At 45.3% G+C, this 16,062-nt stretch overlaps 2 protein-coding genes across 3 annotated transcripts in view; one reads left to right on the top strand and one right to left on the bottom strand.

Moving 5' to 3' along the window:
• LOC139750883 (kelch repeat and BTB domain-containing protein 8-like) overlaps nt 1-16,062 on the top strand; it is a 66,002-nt gene that overhangs the window by 11,359 nt on the left and 38,581 nt on the right. The window lies entirely within an intron of this gene.
• LOC139750897 (uncharacterized) overlaps nt 1-16,062 on the bottom strand; it is a 36,186-nt gene that overhangs the window by 18,192 nt on the left and 1,932 nt on the right. For both annotated transcript variants that reach the window (XM_071665784.1, XM_071665776.1), the window contains exon 2: nt 159-243. In XM_071665784.1, coding sequence (XP_071521885.1) covers nt 159-243 — 85 coding nt within the window. The remainder of the gene's footprint in view (nt 1-158; nt 244-16,062) is intronic.

Genomic DNA, 16,062 nt, shown 5'->3' with positions numbered 1-16,062 from the left:
GAAATATGAAAGGTACATATGTTATGCAGTCGATTTTACGAGGTCTATGTAAAGCATATCTTTGAAATATGGAGGAATGGCTGACGTTAGAGGACTTAAAGTAGACAGCAAGCAAAATGAGTCAGTATTATATGTTGTGCACAAAGAAAATGTCATACCTTCGTTTTCTTCGTCCTGAGCTGTGACGTCAGCCAGCAGGAGAGACGCCAGCAGCAGCGCTGCCAACCCCAGCCGCCGCAACATCTGAGGGAGGGTAAAGCAGTGTTACCAAAACGTAGAAAGCAATATGGAAACGTTTAAGATTGAAGGGGACGACTGTACGACCTTTGAGTGTGATGACATAGCCATCATGCACACGGGTCGTACCGTCATGCCCAAGGGTTGTATACCATCATGTTCAAGACATAAGGGTAAGATGGATAAATACGTCTACATAACAGAACAGCTACTGTGTTTAGCTTGGAAACATGTAAGGGGCTAGATATATTACATGGAGTTCCGTTTTCTACAATGATGAACTCGACGTTTAAAAAAGAAATACGTATGAATATGATTAAAATCCCCATGGACACCATTTTGCTTTCGTAGAATATACTTAAAAGTCACAATTTAATTTTTTTTTTTAAAGAAATATCATATTGCTTAGATAAGTTTGTCATAATACTTCACAAAAAGGCTTAATGCAAATAGTTCATATCAACTGTTAAGAAATGCGTTATGTCTGTTGGGACGTCAAGGAATGACGTACTTTTTAATAGTTCTGCAGCCAGAATATGATCATTCGATAACTTTCTAAATCATATTGAGGTTTTAGGTTCATCAGCTCTTAGGATAGATTAACACCGTCAGGTTACTATCAATCGAAGTATTTTAAACACCTTCTTTACTATATGTTGAAGAATATATATTACATTTTCTTTTTTTCCTTTCATGCATGGTCGCTATTTCCACTTTACCGAGAAAGCGCCAGGAACAGACGTCGAAATGACACCATTCGCTGAGATCTATTCTGCAGCTGTCATGTGTAATGCACCGAAACCACAAACTTCCTATCCACATCCAGGCCCCACAGACCTCTTCATGGTTTACCCCGGTCGCATCATATGCTCTGGTACAGCCCATTCATTGACAGTACGTCGTCCCCTGTAAACCAGATCGCTCTAATTTGGAATATTCCTTGCACGCCTTGCACCCTCCTGCACGTTTTGCAGTTTCTCACTCGAATCTTCCGACAGCGCCTTTTCATAAGCAAGCAACACCTGCTTCTGTCTCTTAGCCGTTGTATTGACGTTCCTCACCCATATAAAGATTACGGAGCCATGGTTACAACACACACACTTCTGTAGAAGATGTACCTTCCCCCTGGAATACTCACTCTCCTCTCAACACACTCATACACGCGCCAAACTCTCTTGATAAAAAAAAAAACACTGCTTATAGAAGCTTTCCTTCCACATCATATATTCTTAAGTCCTTCCACAAAGCATCTCTATCAGCCCTATCCTATATGCCTTCTCTAGATCCATAAATGCCACATACAAATCCATCTGTATGTCTCACACAGTCTTCAAAGCAAACACCTGATCCCCCCCCCCCCCCCACACACACACACACACACACACACACACATCGCCCTTTGCCTTGTTGGACGTAACTGAAATTAGCTTATGATTGGAAGACCCAAAGGCAGCAGAAGTAGTGCAGGTGTCACAGGCGATGATGAGAAGGGTCCAGTGGTAAAATACGCCGTGGTCGTGTATGTTTAGAGAAGTGGTCGTGACGATCAGGGAACTCGCGTTTGGTTCATATTTCCAACCCGTTAAGCCTCAACGCTACCAGGATCATCTTCGGTAGAACCAAACCCGTCCTTGTGGTGTGTGCATTGGGTTTCCCTTCGTAGAGGAGAACCTCAAGCACTTGGATGTGAGGAGATGAATGCCTTCTGGAAGGACCTCAAACCATCGAGATGGGTGGGTGGGGGGCGGGGTGGGGTTTGTTAATGTACGAATGCCTCGAAAATGTGCTCTTAGGATGTTATCATGAAAATGTACGATACTTTCTGAAATAGTGGTATTGGCCAAAATCACATGAAATTTTTGACAAAAAGTTGTGTAAACTATTTTTTTTCTAATATCTCGCTTACATTGTAGTGTGTTTTTGATTTGCATAGTTGAACAAAACCCTCCAACACACGCGGATGATTATGTGTGTGGATGACGTTCATAAGTTGTTCAACGACAGTCGTCTACAGGTAGGTAATTAACACGGTATCAGATTTCTCCACTTTCAGCCTAAGACCCTGTCCGGTAACGTCATGCAACTCAGCACATCAGCTCAGAGTTGCCGCGAACACCTGTTTCGGCGGCGGAGGGGCGTGGGCCTGCCAGGCGATGGTGGACATGGGAGGCCGAGAGTGGCTTTGGGGTCTGGATAAGCCAGTGAAAGTTATGGTCGAGTAGCGGCCTGACAGCTGTTGGGGGTAGCCCGACAGCTGCAGATGTGGCCAGTGTGGCGTGGATATGCTAATAATGTGGCGAGGAATTGGTAATAATGAAGCGAAGAAGTGGTAATGATATAGTGAGGAAGTGGTGGCTTTGTGGCGAGGAATTAGTAAGAATATAGCCAGTAAGTGGTGATGATATAGCGAGGAAGTGGTGTATGGCGAGGAATTTGGAAGAATATAGCCAGGAAGTGGTGATAATATAGCCATAAAGTAGTTATAATGTAGTGAGGAAGTGGTAATATAGTGTAGCGAGGAAGTGGTGGTTAAATGAGGAATTGGTAAGAATATAGCCTGGGAGTGGTAATATTATAGCCAGAAAGTGGTAATGATGTAACGAGGAAGTGGTAATGATATAACAAGGAAGTGGTGGTTACATGGCGAGGAATTGGTAAAAATATAGCCAGGAAGTAGTAATGATATAGCCAGGAAATAGTAACAATACAACTACTAACTTGTGGTATTATGGAGAGGAAGTGGTGGCAATATGAAGTGGTGGTAATATGGTGGGGATGTAGTAACAATATAGCGGGGAAGTGGTGGTAATATTACGAGGAAGTGGTGGTAATATAACGGGGAAGTGATGGTAATATGGCTACAAGGAATTTTCCTTCTATCTCGAAGAATTACGTCGCTTGGCGAGGCTCAAGCAGCTGTTGCTTAGGTTAGGCTGGTTGGTTAATACTCATTACCATATCATTTCATCTTCAGAAACGTAAATGGCTCAGTGTTCTGAATATTCAAATCTGCTAACGCTAAATTATTTACGTATAACATTACAGTCGCTCCGTTAGTTGTAGCACTTCATGGAGCAGGTAAATATACATGTAATGAGACGCGGTGCGTTATCTCAGGCCCGTCCGAACCGCAGACCCTGGGATCTTCTGTATGGGTCTCCACCACTACCCCCAGACCACCTGCTCAGGGAGTGTCCCCGCAGCGGTCTCTGGGTGAGGTGCCCTGGGCCCTTGGTGAGGTAGGGTCGTTCCCTCCACGCCTTGGGGCCACAGGAGGTGGTGAGAGTAGGGTGGTTCCCTCCCTACCCAGGGCCGCCCATCAGTGAAAGTAGGGACTGAACATCGCCGAGGGCGATGGGCAGGCGAGGGTTTGAAGCTCCACCTTGAGGTGGTAACACTGCTGGGTCGGGTGTCCGCCGCCTCGACGTAAAAGTCTTGGCTATCGTCATTTTTCTCGTATTAGAAAGTATTTTACCGAACGTTTTGCTTTCAGCATTTTAAGATCTTAAGTCTGAGAAATTCTCTGCAATAGAGCGAACACTTGTGTTTAGGAGAGTAGCAGAGCGTGACGTCAAAGATGAGGATTATTTAAACTGGCGGTGAAAGTGAGGGAGAGAGAGAGGGAGGCGGGTTGGGAGCAGACCCCTCCCCACCCCGGGCTGAGTTGTGTGTCTCGCCCCGGCCTCACGTTCCCCTCCATTAGAAATGAAATTCTTTTTAAGTGTAGTCATAGAAGTGGCGGTTAAGCGTCAGAATCCGGTTGACAGAGTGAAGGATGGCAGGCAGTTCTTTTAAAATATATTCAGATATGACAACTTTGTTGACAGTGACGTTGGCAGGCATTTCTGTAAGATATATTTCTTTCACAAGACCTAGTAATGTTGAGATTTTGTGAAATTTATGTTGAACGAGGGATTTACGATTTATTATATCGATGAATATTAGTGGGTTTTGATTAAGTAGCTGATTGCCATTGCCATTCATCTATCTACATAGGAGAGGCGGAGGTATAAGTCGTCGTTGGTACACAGGTGTGTTTATATGGCTTGTGTTTTTCGGGGTCTGTCAACGAGCCTGTCATAAAATTTAGTGTCGTCAAACCTGTTCTGAACCTTCTATCTCATTTCTCTATCTCCTAGGAAGATGTGAAACACACAAAAGTGCACTTGGGACTTCCTGTGTTTCATTTTCCCCTCGTGGGTTATCAGCAAATGTTAGTTCGAATGTTGGTATTGGACTCCAGCCAGTGAAAGTTCTGTAGGGGTGTCGGGAGGGAAGGTAGTAGGTACATATGCGGGAGGTGCAGCAGTGAAGGGAAAGCAAATACTGACAAGTGTACCTAAGACGGTACTCCGTTAGCGCTCCTGACGAAGCGAACTTTTCCTGTAGTAGTCACGATGAATATCTACTTAATTCATCACAGTTTGCAAGGATTTTGTTTTTATATATTTGATAATCTTAAAGGAAAAAAGAAAGATGTAAATATTAATATAGGAGAATACGACCATTCTTGAAGTGCTTAGATTTTAGCATAAGTAAACCCCAGGTATTTGATGAAAAGTCTTAAGCATGAGAATTGATCGAACTCGTACGTCGATAGATTTAACACGGATTTAACGTGACCTTATTAACCTAATATAACTATGCAGCTTTTGTAAGGAAGACAAATACTTACTTAAGAAGGAAATAGACTTAAATTAGCGTAGTTGTGGGGAAACGTCAATGTGATGGACGTTCACGGAAAGACCTTTAGGCAAGTTTTCTGTAAATTGTAAATTTCGTCATTGAAGAAATAAGCGCTCGCAGGCGGGTTGGTGATAGGCTAGTGAGATCCGGGCTGTCTGCCGTTCCCTCTGTAGCTGCAGGTGTGGCCGACACTGCAGTATGTAGGACAGATCCTGGTGTAGCAACGTATGAATCACGCTTTTGCCCATAAATGTTTTCAGACGCATCTACTTAATTTCTGGACTTGATCAAACGTTCTCTTTATAATATCAGTAAATGAAAATTATGAATATTGTTGACATTTGAGTGGTAGCAATACTCACCAGAGTTGACAAGTATGATAAGTATAATAAGCATGCTTAAAAATCGTACAGCCTAAGGTTCTCTGTTGCCTCATAAAAGGAGAGAAATTAAGTGTGGGAGGGACAGGTTCACCCTCCCCCGGGTTGACCCAACACCTACACCACTACCTGAACACAGTTTCTGTCTGTAACCATTTGTAAATATCACTCGTTTCCCGCCATTCTGTGTTGACATCAGTCATACGAGGGTCGACTGTTGGGTTCACAACACCGTCTTCTTTCCTCCCCTCCTTGCTGGCCTTGGTGTGCAAACACCTGATGAACTCAGGTTAATTATCCCAGGATTTTATTTCTCATGAATAACCATCACGGGGGCAGGGTTTCGCCCCTGTCATGTCAGCGACTGAAAGAAAACGTAAACTAAATATTTTTCCGAATGTTTCGTAGCACGACTTTGATTAGACATGTGTGTGAGTTTCGCTTTACTGGTTATATTCCAAGTTTTGGTGAAGGATCGAAGTTTTTTACTGTGAAGATTCCAGCAACGTGGAACACATTGAGGTATTATACCTCCTGCCGCACTGATGTTTTCCAACTCTACCACACGCCGCCGCATGACCCACCCCGCGCCCGCCCACGCGCCACACGGAGCCCGTGTGACCCCACACGTCACATCGGTTAAGGAGACCCCACGCCTATCCACGCGCGACTACGCCTCTCCTCTGTTGCACCTGTTTCTCTTGCATGTCGCTGATATTGCCTTAAGAGAGGGAGATAGGTCAGAAATTTTGGTCGGATTTGGTGCGTATGCACATTACGATTTGAGACGAACTGACGTGCTGGTTCAGCTGCCACTACCGTCTCGAGCAACGTAAATATAAAGATTTCACGTATGTTTTCATGAACACACGAAATGTAAAAGATAAATCTGCAGACAAGGGTAAAAGATGCAGTACCAACAGGTACAATCAAGGGATCTGGTGACATTTGGCAAATTCAGTCAGCCGCCAATCAGGTGATCGTATTCACCGGGTGATAACGGTTGTCCCTGGCCCATCATGTTGTCTACATGTGTTGTCAGTATTCAAATCTCCCCAGAGTTAATCTAACCATTAATTTTGCATTATTTTTCATTTTATTATTTTAGAAGTAAAATGTCATAGTATTCAGTTTGGTGGCAATAGTAAGTTTGAATTCGCTCTAGAAATACGATGACACAGTTTGATAGGATAATGTTTATCGTCCAGCCATGAATGACATACGAAATTCAAGTTCCGTACTTCATTGATGTTTGACACTGACTGTATTCTGCATACCTACTGAAGAAAGAATGTAGGGTCCATACAAATATTTTCACACAATAATGAGTGTCTGATGAGTACAATGATCCTTGATAGAGTGACCCTCGTGTACAATTATTTGGTCCTTGAGGACATTGTCATGGCCTTAAAGTATGCCTGTATGTATGTATATTGATGGATATATCGGTTATCAAACATGTATAGCTCATCAAGTCAGAATCCCCCTCCCCCATGCGACAGATCTACGAAGTACAACAGTTGATAGATTTGGTATGATGACATGAGTTACGGTGTCACGACCATTGAGTACGATGATGACTTGAATCAAAGACATTGACAAGACCGTTTAGTATGATGACATGAGCCTTGGACATAATTGCGGTATGATAGTGTGATGCCACAATCCCAGAGCACGACAGTCATCTCAAAGTACAATAACGTGACCTTTGAGGACGCACATGTACACACCTTCCCTCCCCTCCTATCGTACCGGCCGGGGCTGGCTGGTGTAGGAAGTTGGTCCCTTAGAAAGACTGTAAGTCGTGCGAGCGTCAGGCAGTGTGTGTCAGTGGGAGAAAGTGAGTGTGGGAGGTGCTGTGAGGATAGGAAAGAGAGAAGGACCGAAGGAAGAGTAGAAGCATGACAGGATGTAGGAGAGTATCGAACAGTGACGTTCATATATCCAGGTTAGATTTCCAGTGTGCCAGATACAACTGACTCCTGTCTGTTATTATCGTCTACATAATGGCTACTCCGCACTCAGGCTTAACTCTAGTTTTCTTTCATGATTTCATAGTTTTGATGAACGTAGGCGAAGGGTGTCTTTCGGCAATGGTTCTCCTCTGAGCAATATGAAAATTTTTAGAAAACATCTTCAACGAGGCTTTCGAATAATATGAAAATGTATGATGTAGTTAATGACGAAATTGCTCAAATTGCTATCGCCAAGTTAATTGATTTAATCTGTATGTTTTTCTCTTTGAACTTTATATTTTAAAACCTTAATAATCACTATATCATAACTGCCCGTTTTCATTATATTTTGTCAAGTCTACATCAAGGATGAAATAATAAGTAATATATGAGTTATGATACGAGTGCAGTAAATGCATAACCGACATGCATTATCTTCGGGCCGTATATATATATATATATATATATATATATATATATATATAATATATATATATATATATATATATATATATATATATATTTCTTATGTCTCCCCTGATGTGATTATTTCACGAAATTGCACTTAGGAACTTATCGTGTTTCATTTTCCCCATGGATTCATAGGAATATATATATATATATATATATATATATATATATATATATATATATATATATACAGAGAGAGAGAGAGAGAGAGAGAGAGAGAGAGAGAGAGAGAGAGAGAGAGAGAGAGAGAGAGAGAGCGTATGAATATCTAATCACCTCAGCAATGTAGAAAGTTCAGCTTTTGATTGGTGATTACATCTTGGGCACTGAAGGCCATTTATTACCCTGACAGTTAACAGACTTGAATCCCCGGGCAACCAACCAACTAACGTCCCATTAATGTGGCTGAATCAACATCTAATATCCTGGGTTGAGCCCCAGAACTTAGAGTGTCGTCCTATCTCTCCATCAGGTAGACCTACCTCCGGATGAGGCCGGCTTACGTCCCGTAGTGAAGGATGAACGTGCTAAATGCTCTTGGATGACCCATGATGACCCTTCACGTCATGACGACCCTCTCAGCCACCATGAGCGATGGTAGTTACAGTGTTTGTACGTCTATACGTTAACTTCATTCCGTCCAGGTTCCTTGAGTTCTGTTGGCGTGACCTGTAGTTGGTCTCTTTTTAAGGGTCGGGCTGGGTCATCATACCCATAAGTCGCGTCGTCTTGGATGAGGGTCATAACCTCGAGATGAAGGGTCGTTACGTAGAGTTTATTTCAAGTGGCAGCTTCGTGCTTAAGGGTCGTTTTTAAGGGACACAATGTTTGAGGGTCGTTACGTCATGCTCGTGGGTAGTCACGTCGTGTTCAGGGGTCATCACGTCGTGTTCAGGGGTCATCACGTCGTGTTCAGGGGTCGTCACGTCGTGTTCAGGGGTCATCACGTCGTGCTCAGGGGTCGACACGTCGTGCCCAGGGGTCGTCACGTCGTGCTCAGGGGTCGTCACGTCGTGCCCAGGGGTCGTCACGTCGTGCTCAGAGGTCATCACGTCGTGCTCAGGGGTCATCACGTCGTGCTCAGAGGTCATCACGTCGTGTTCAGGGGTCATCACGTCGTGCTCAGGGGTCGACACGTCGTGCCCAGGGGTCGACACGTCGTGCCCAGGGGTCGTCACGTCGTGCCCGGGGATCGTCACGTCGTGCTCAGGGGTCGTTACATCGCGCTTAAGGTAAATAACCGTACCCAAGGGTTGCTAAGTGGTTCTCAAGGTTCACAACCTCGTACTTAGTCTTCATAACTTCGTGGTTTAGAGGGTCATCAGGCCGTGCGCGTAGTTAAGGGTCGGTCCTCACGTCATGCTGAAGGAAGGGTCGTAACAGTGTCGAAGGGTCCCCCCCCCCTCCCCCCGGTGCGCCCTGCAGCCATCTCGTCGCGAGTGTGGTTAAGACCAGAGAAACTTTTAGCCCCTTGCCCCTCGGGGGTGTCACGCTAGACAGTCACCCCCTATCAGAGCGGAGGGAGGGCGGGCGTCTCTCCGTCTCCCCCACCCATGAAACCAGGCGGTGTGCCGGAGGAGGGAATTGAGGCAAGATGACACAGAGCGGTGGAAAGTTTCCTCTTGCCTGTAGATCACACAACGAGGCTGAACAACCTTTCGTCAGTTACATCAACTAGAGAAATGCATTGTAAAGACAAAAGAATTCTAGGATGATAGGTTAATATTCTTGAATAATCATAGTCTCCAGTATTACTAGCAGAGTAGGAAAAAAAAATATATATGTATATAACTCCCACTTGCATTGCATTGCATTGCATTTCAAGAAACGAATGATTTAAAACTGCCTCTTTATTTCTTCATGAAACTCGTTAAGCATCAACAGATGCAGAAATACTTGCAGAGGAAGATGGGGTTGCATAGAATGTTTAAAGAAACTCAAGAATACAATGTGTCTGGCAGTTCCTGCCAAGCAGAGGTTGTTGGGAAACAAGGTAGTGTATTACCGGGCGAGTGTCTGGGCGGGGTCGTTATATTCCCTACTTATTGTCGTAAAAAAGTATAATTGCGCTATTAAAGTAGGTCATTTGTGGCGTATGACTTCCCTTTGTTCCTGTCATTATCCGGTTCAGTTGTTCCTTGACGAGATCCATTTGTATACTCTCTGAACTTTGCTGAACTTTGCTGCAAGTTTTATGATTATTGAGAGGAGTACACTCGCCTAAAACAACACTTTACCTCATCATTTCTGTGTCAACTTCCTTGTTATTTTGTGTCATGTTGAACTTGGTGTCAAGTGAGGTGGCCACAGCTGGGCTGCCCAACCCGCACCACCACCATCAGTCGGTGAAAGCCATCGACAACGAGAGTTTGACGGACTGCCACATATCATAGACCAGTCGGTAAAATATCGATCTCATATAATTAGTAGCTTGACGATTCTGATTCTTTTATTACGTAATATGATACAGGATATGCTATTCTTAAATGCTTTCCCATCTCAGAAGGTCGGGAGTTCGCTACGCTAGATCGTATATAGCTAACCCCAGGGCTCAAAAGCACAGGCGAGTTGCCGACTCGTCCAATTCCTTTAACAATGAATTAGTACAATATGCTTTAGACAGCCCAAATCGTCAATACCTTTTTTACGCACTTATTTAAGGCATTGCAGTTGCAGAATATTTTTTAATAAATGTAAACTTTGGTAGATAAATTGACTGAATTCCGGAGTTGAAACGCGTAATGGCGGCCCTGGACTTGAAACCCGCCAACACCCGCGCCTCGCGCCACTGAAGAAAGTTCCGGCAGCCATTTTCACTTTCACCTGCCCTTATGTAGTTGAACGCATAGAGAGGGAGCCTTATATATAGCTCTTCTCCATATCTTTGTTCTATGAGGGCACTGAACATTGCCGTGGAAGTTGTCGTATACGTAAGGGACGTTGAGTAGGGCCTTGCCTATTCTCTTAAATCTGAGCAGATTTATTCGTTTGGGCAATTTTTTTTTTCTCTGATTCGGTCAAAATATGGAAAATGATATCATACTGACCATCTGCAGTGTTTAGATTTATCCTGGAATAAGATTTGCCCGACCCGACCATCAAAATCCCCAAGGGTCTTTCATAATGTTTTTAGTTACCTGGAAGTACGACCCGTGGTAGATAGCTTGTCTTTATCTAGAATTGGTAGTTTGTCGTCATCCCCCCATGGCTGAACAAGCTTAAGATTACATGACTAATGAAAATTATGGACACCGATTAAAGAAAGGGGCGAGGCATTTATATTTTTATAAACCTCTGTTACCGAGTTTGTTGCATTCAGTAAGAGGCACGTATGCATTATGAGTTATTTTCAGTTATTTTCGTAAATCCAGAGTGAACGTCGTATATTTTGTGCACTGCGTCCACATTAATTAGTGTCATTTATTCTCGTTCAGACTTGGTAATGTGATCTGAAAATTCGGATACATTTTTTGCTTGATATTTTTTTTTCTAGGTTCCTCACATACCCGCCCGTACACTTCATCGTCCCCCCGTACACTTCCTCACATCTCTTCCCCATACACTTCTTTGCATCTCCCCCCATACACTTCCTCACATCTTCCCTGTACACTTCCTCACCTCTCTCCCCATACACTTCCTCATCTCCCCGGTACAATCCTTACATCCCCCGTACATTTCATCTTCCCCCGTACACTTCCTCACATCTCCCCCCCTCCTCGTACACTTCCTCACATTTTCCCCCTTACACTTCCTCACATTTCTCCCCGTGTACTTCCTCACAGTACAACCTTTGATCACAACGGTACGATCCTTAAGCACGACGTTACGACCCCTGAACACGACGATACGACCCTTGAGCACGACGTTACGACCCCTGAACACGACGATACGACCCTTGAGCACGACGGTACGACCCTTGAGCACGACGGTACGATCCTTGAATACGACGGTACGACCCTTGAGCACGACGGTACGATCCTTGAATACGACGGTACGACCCTTGAGCACGACGGTACGAGCCCTGAGCACGACGGTACGATCCTTGAACACGACGATGTCATCCCTGAGAATGACGGTACGACCCTTGAGCACGACGGTACTACCCTTGAGCACGACGGTACTACCCATGAGCACGACGGTACGACCCGTGAGCACGACGGTACGACCCTTGGGTTACGATAGCCAGGGGTTACTGTGGTCGTGAACCCTCGGGAATGATCATCTCATAATCATACCAGTTGAACGTATCATGTGAAAAATGACAGGTTCGACACCATTTGTAGTTTTCTTGTATCGCTAGGGACCAGCTGATCCCCCTCACAGTCGAGGTAAACAGCTGGAAAGTATTGAAAGTTCTTGACCCGTTGGCAGGTGGGAGTCAGAAACCTCATCCATGTTGTGTCTGCCAGCCAGGTTCAACAAGCAGGTGGTCCGGCCTGACTATCTATGGAGGAATCACTTTTCCATTGAGGCTGGGTTTTCTTTGAGGCTCCAGTCACGGATGAAAATTCCACATCAAGGCCGGGCGTTAATTAAAATGTAGAGAGAGGTTAGTGAAAAAGAAGAAACAAGGGAAAGTATTTAAGAATGTTGAAGAGAAAAAAAAACCTGTCTGTTAGAATATGACGTCATAGTTGTTGGGAAAGGCATGAGAAGGTAAGAGTTCCAAAGCTTGGACATGTAAGGAAAGAAACAGTTGTCAAAACGGCCCACCCTTGAGTTGCTGATGGCAACACGGTAGTCTTGTGACGCAGTAGCTTACCGAGTATTGCGTGGTCTGGCTACTGGTGGGGGGTACACAAGCAGCCAGCTCTCGGGAGCAGAAACAAAAGTAATACCTGTAAAAGAAGGAAAGTGGACCAGCATTGCGGCGTAGGTCCAGTGGGTCAAGTTTGGAAGTTAGCCTGGGGCAGTTTATATAGTGGGCCGCTTTCGACTCTAAGTAAGGATGCAAAGTTAGACCCACCCCAGATGTGAGAGCAGTACCCAATACAAGAACGGATCAATCCCTTATGTAAACGGCACCTGTTCAAAAGCAGAGAAGTTTCGACATCTAAACAGGACACCCAGTTTCTTAGAGGCAGACTTGGCTATTCCTGTATGTGGGGTTTCCTAGAAAGAGTGGATGTTACAGTAATACCAAGTACGTTCATGTGCGTCAAGAGGTGGGATTACAGAAGCGGCATAGGAGAGACAGAGTGGTGAGGGAGTTTTCGGTAGAGAGATGGATGGAAACTGAGTCTTTGGAGGCATTAAACTTAACCAGATGTCGTCTACTCCCACTGAGATATCCTGTCTGGGTTTATTGAGGAAGCTGTGTCGAGGCGAGATGCAGACCGAGTGAGAGAACTGAAGGAACAGAATTGAAAGGATGTGGATGAACGCTGCGTTGAGACGTTAGCGTATGACGTCACCATTCTCTTCTTAGGTGAGGATCACGTTTTCTGAGGGCCAAAGTGGTTCCTGTACTACCCCCTGGCAGGTCATGAGGCCAAGTGGGTATCTGTGACAGGTCATGAGGGAATGTGGTGACTGTACCTGACATGTCAAGAGGTCAGGTGACCTTCTGTTCGTACGTACTGTCTGTCCTGTTTCTCTCATGAATACTCAACCCCTCCCAGGTTCTGAGGGGTGATGGTGAACAGAAGAACACGCGGGTAGATAATGCCTTTATGCTCCTACTATCAAGGATCCACCCGGCCAAAGCCAAGCCCGGGTTCGTATCTCATGATAGCCTGTTATCTGGCAGTGGGGCTGTTACCAGCTGCTGATCGTGAACACACGATTGTTAGGTTTTAGCCTATCCGTTGCCAGGGATCGTTAGTCGAAAAACCTTTTAACGCCTTTAAGTTTTAGGTTTAGGCGCACTTTAATAAAGTATACGCCCTATGGACGGTGTAAATGACCTTTTTATCTACGTTACCCTTTTAAAATACGTCATTGTTTTCCAAATGAATTCATTACTTTCAAAATGAATTCATTTAATGACATTTGAAATCGCATGATAAACTTACAAAAAGTAGCTTTAAAAATCAGCGAAAAATGTGTACATTGATATTTGCAGTATTTGCCATAAATCATTTTTTTCCCCCGTTTGTTTATGGTATGATATGTGGGCAGCGTTCTAGAACAATCCTGTCCATAGCTAAAAGAAAACGAGAGAGGTCGGTGTTGCCAGCCTTGCGGCGGTCCAGTATGTGGGAGGGTCAACTTTCTCATGAACGCCCCTGGTAGTTTCACCGGTGGGTGAAGACCGACCGACCGGTCCCAGGAGGGGTCATGTCACCAGCGTCATGTGACTGACTACCTCCACTCCTGAACGGATGACTGACTACCTCCGCTCCTGAACGGATGACTGACTACCTCCACTCCAGAACGGATGACTGACTACCTCCTCCACTCCTGAACGGATGACTGACTACCTCCTCCGCTCCTGAACGGATGACTGACTACCTCCTCTCCTGAACGGATGACTGACTACCTCCTCTGCTCCTGAACGGATGACTGACTACTACCTCCGCTCCTGAACGGATGACTGACTACCTCCACTCCTGAACGGATGACTGACTGACTTCCTCCGCTCCTGAACGGATGACTGACTACCTCCTCTGCTCCTGAACGGATGACTGACTACTACCTCCGCTCCTGAACGGATGACTGACTACCTCCACTCCTGAACGGATGACTGACTGACTTCCTCCGCTCCTGAACGGATGACTGACTACCTCCACTCCTGAACGGATGACTGACTACCTCCACTCCTGAACGGATGACTGACTGACTTCCTCCGCTCCTGAACGGATGACTGACTACCTCCTCCGCTCCTGAACGGATGACTGACTACCTCCACTCCTGAACGGATGACTGACTACCTCCTCCGCTCCTGAACGGATGACTGACTACCTCCTCCGCTCCTGAACGGATGACTGACTTCCTCCGCTCCTGAACGGATGACTGACTACCTCTGCTCCTGAACGGATGACTGACTACCTCCTCCGCTCCTGAACGGATGACTGACTTCCTCCGCTCCTGAACGGATGAATGACTACCTCCTCCGCTCCTGAACGGATGACTGACTTCCTCCGCTCCTGAACGGATGACTGACTACCTCCTCCGCTCCTGAACGGATGACTGAATTCCTCCGCTCCTGAAGGGATGACTGACTACCTCCTCCGCTCCTGAACGGATGACTGACTTCCTCCGCTCCTGAACGGATGACTGACTACCTCCTCCGCTCCTGAACGGATGACTGACTACCTCCTCCGCTCCTGAACGGATGACTGACTTCCTCCGCTCCTGAACGGATGACTGACTACCTCCTCCGCTCCTGAACGGATGACTGACTACCTCCTCCGCTCCTGAACGGATGACTGACTTCCTCCGCTCCTGAACGGATGACTGACTACCTCCTCCGCTCCTGAACGGATGACTGACTTCCTCCGCTCCTGAACGGATGACTGACTACCTCCGCTCCTGAACGGATGACTGACTACCTCCACTCCTGAACGGATGACTGACTACCTCCACTCCTGAACGGATGACTGACTACTACCTCCGCTCCTGAACGGATGACTGACTACCTCCACTCCTGAACGGATGACTGACTGACTTCCTCCGCTCCTGAACGGATGACTGACTACCTCCTCCGTTCCTGAACGGATGACTGACTACCTCCGCTCCTGAACGGATGACTGACTTCCTCCGCTCCTGAACGGATGACTGACTTCCTCCGCTCCTGAACGGATGACTGACTACCTCCACTCCTGAACGGATGACTGACTACCTCCACTCCTGAACGGATGACTGACTTCTATTAGTCGGACCCCAGACACCTGGCGGTGTTACTACCGTCAAATTTAATTGAAGGTAATTAATAGTTCTAGTTCTTCTTGTGTTACTGAGAAAAAATAAGAAAAATATTACGAGTTATATATGTACGTAAGAGTTATGGAAGGGGTTATCGTTTAATAATGTTTCGTTAAAGTCTGACCAAAGGCGGCAATTTTGTTGGCCGCTGAGATGAGGTATGTGCAAGATAAAATGTTTCCCGCTAGTTTCTGAGCATCATTGTAAAGCTAGAGAACTATATACACATGAAAGTTCGCAGAGAAGTTTGCCTTAAATTGCCGCACGTAAGTGAAAAGACGAATAATTTTGACTATCTAAGTTCAAGGGCTAATTAAACTATAAATTTCATTATAAAAAAGCATGTAAAAATGACACCCCCGCCTTCTATGTAGACACGAAGGACCAATGTTGTTCACATTACTCTTACATCTTTCACAGCGGAGTATACTCAAGATTAATCATCCTTTAGAGTTAATCATATTTAA

This window comes from Panulirus ornatus, chromosome 1, assembly GCF_036320965.1.
Source record: "Panulirus ornatus isolate Po-2019 chromosome 1, ASM3632096v1, whole genome shotgun sequence".
Lineage (NCBI taxonomy): Eukaryota > Metazoa > Arthropoda > Malacostraca > Decapoda > Palinuridae > Panulirus > Panulirus ornatus.
Note: the sequence above shows the minus strand (reverse complement) of the source record. Positions and strands in the feature narration are given on the sequence as shown.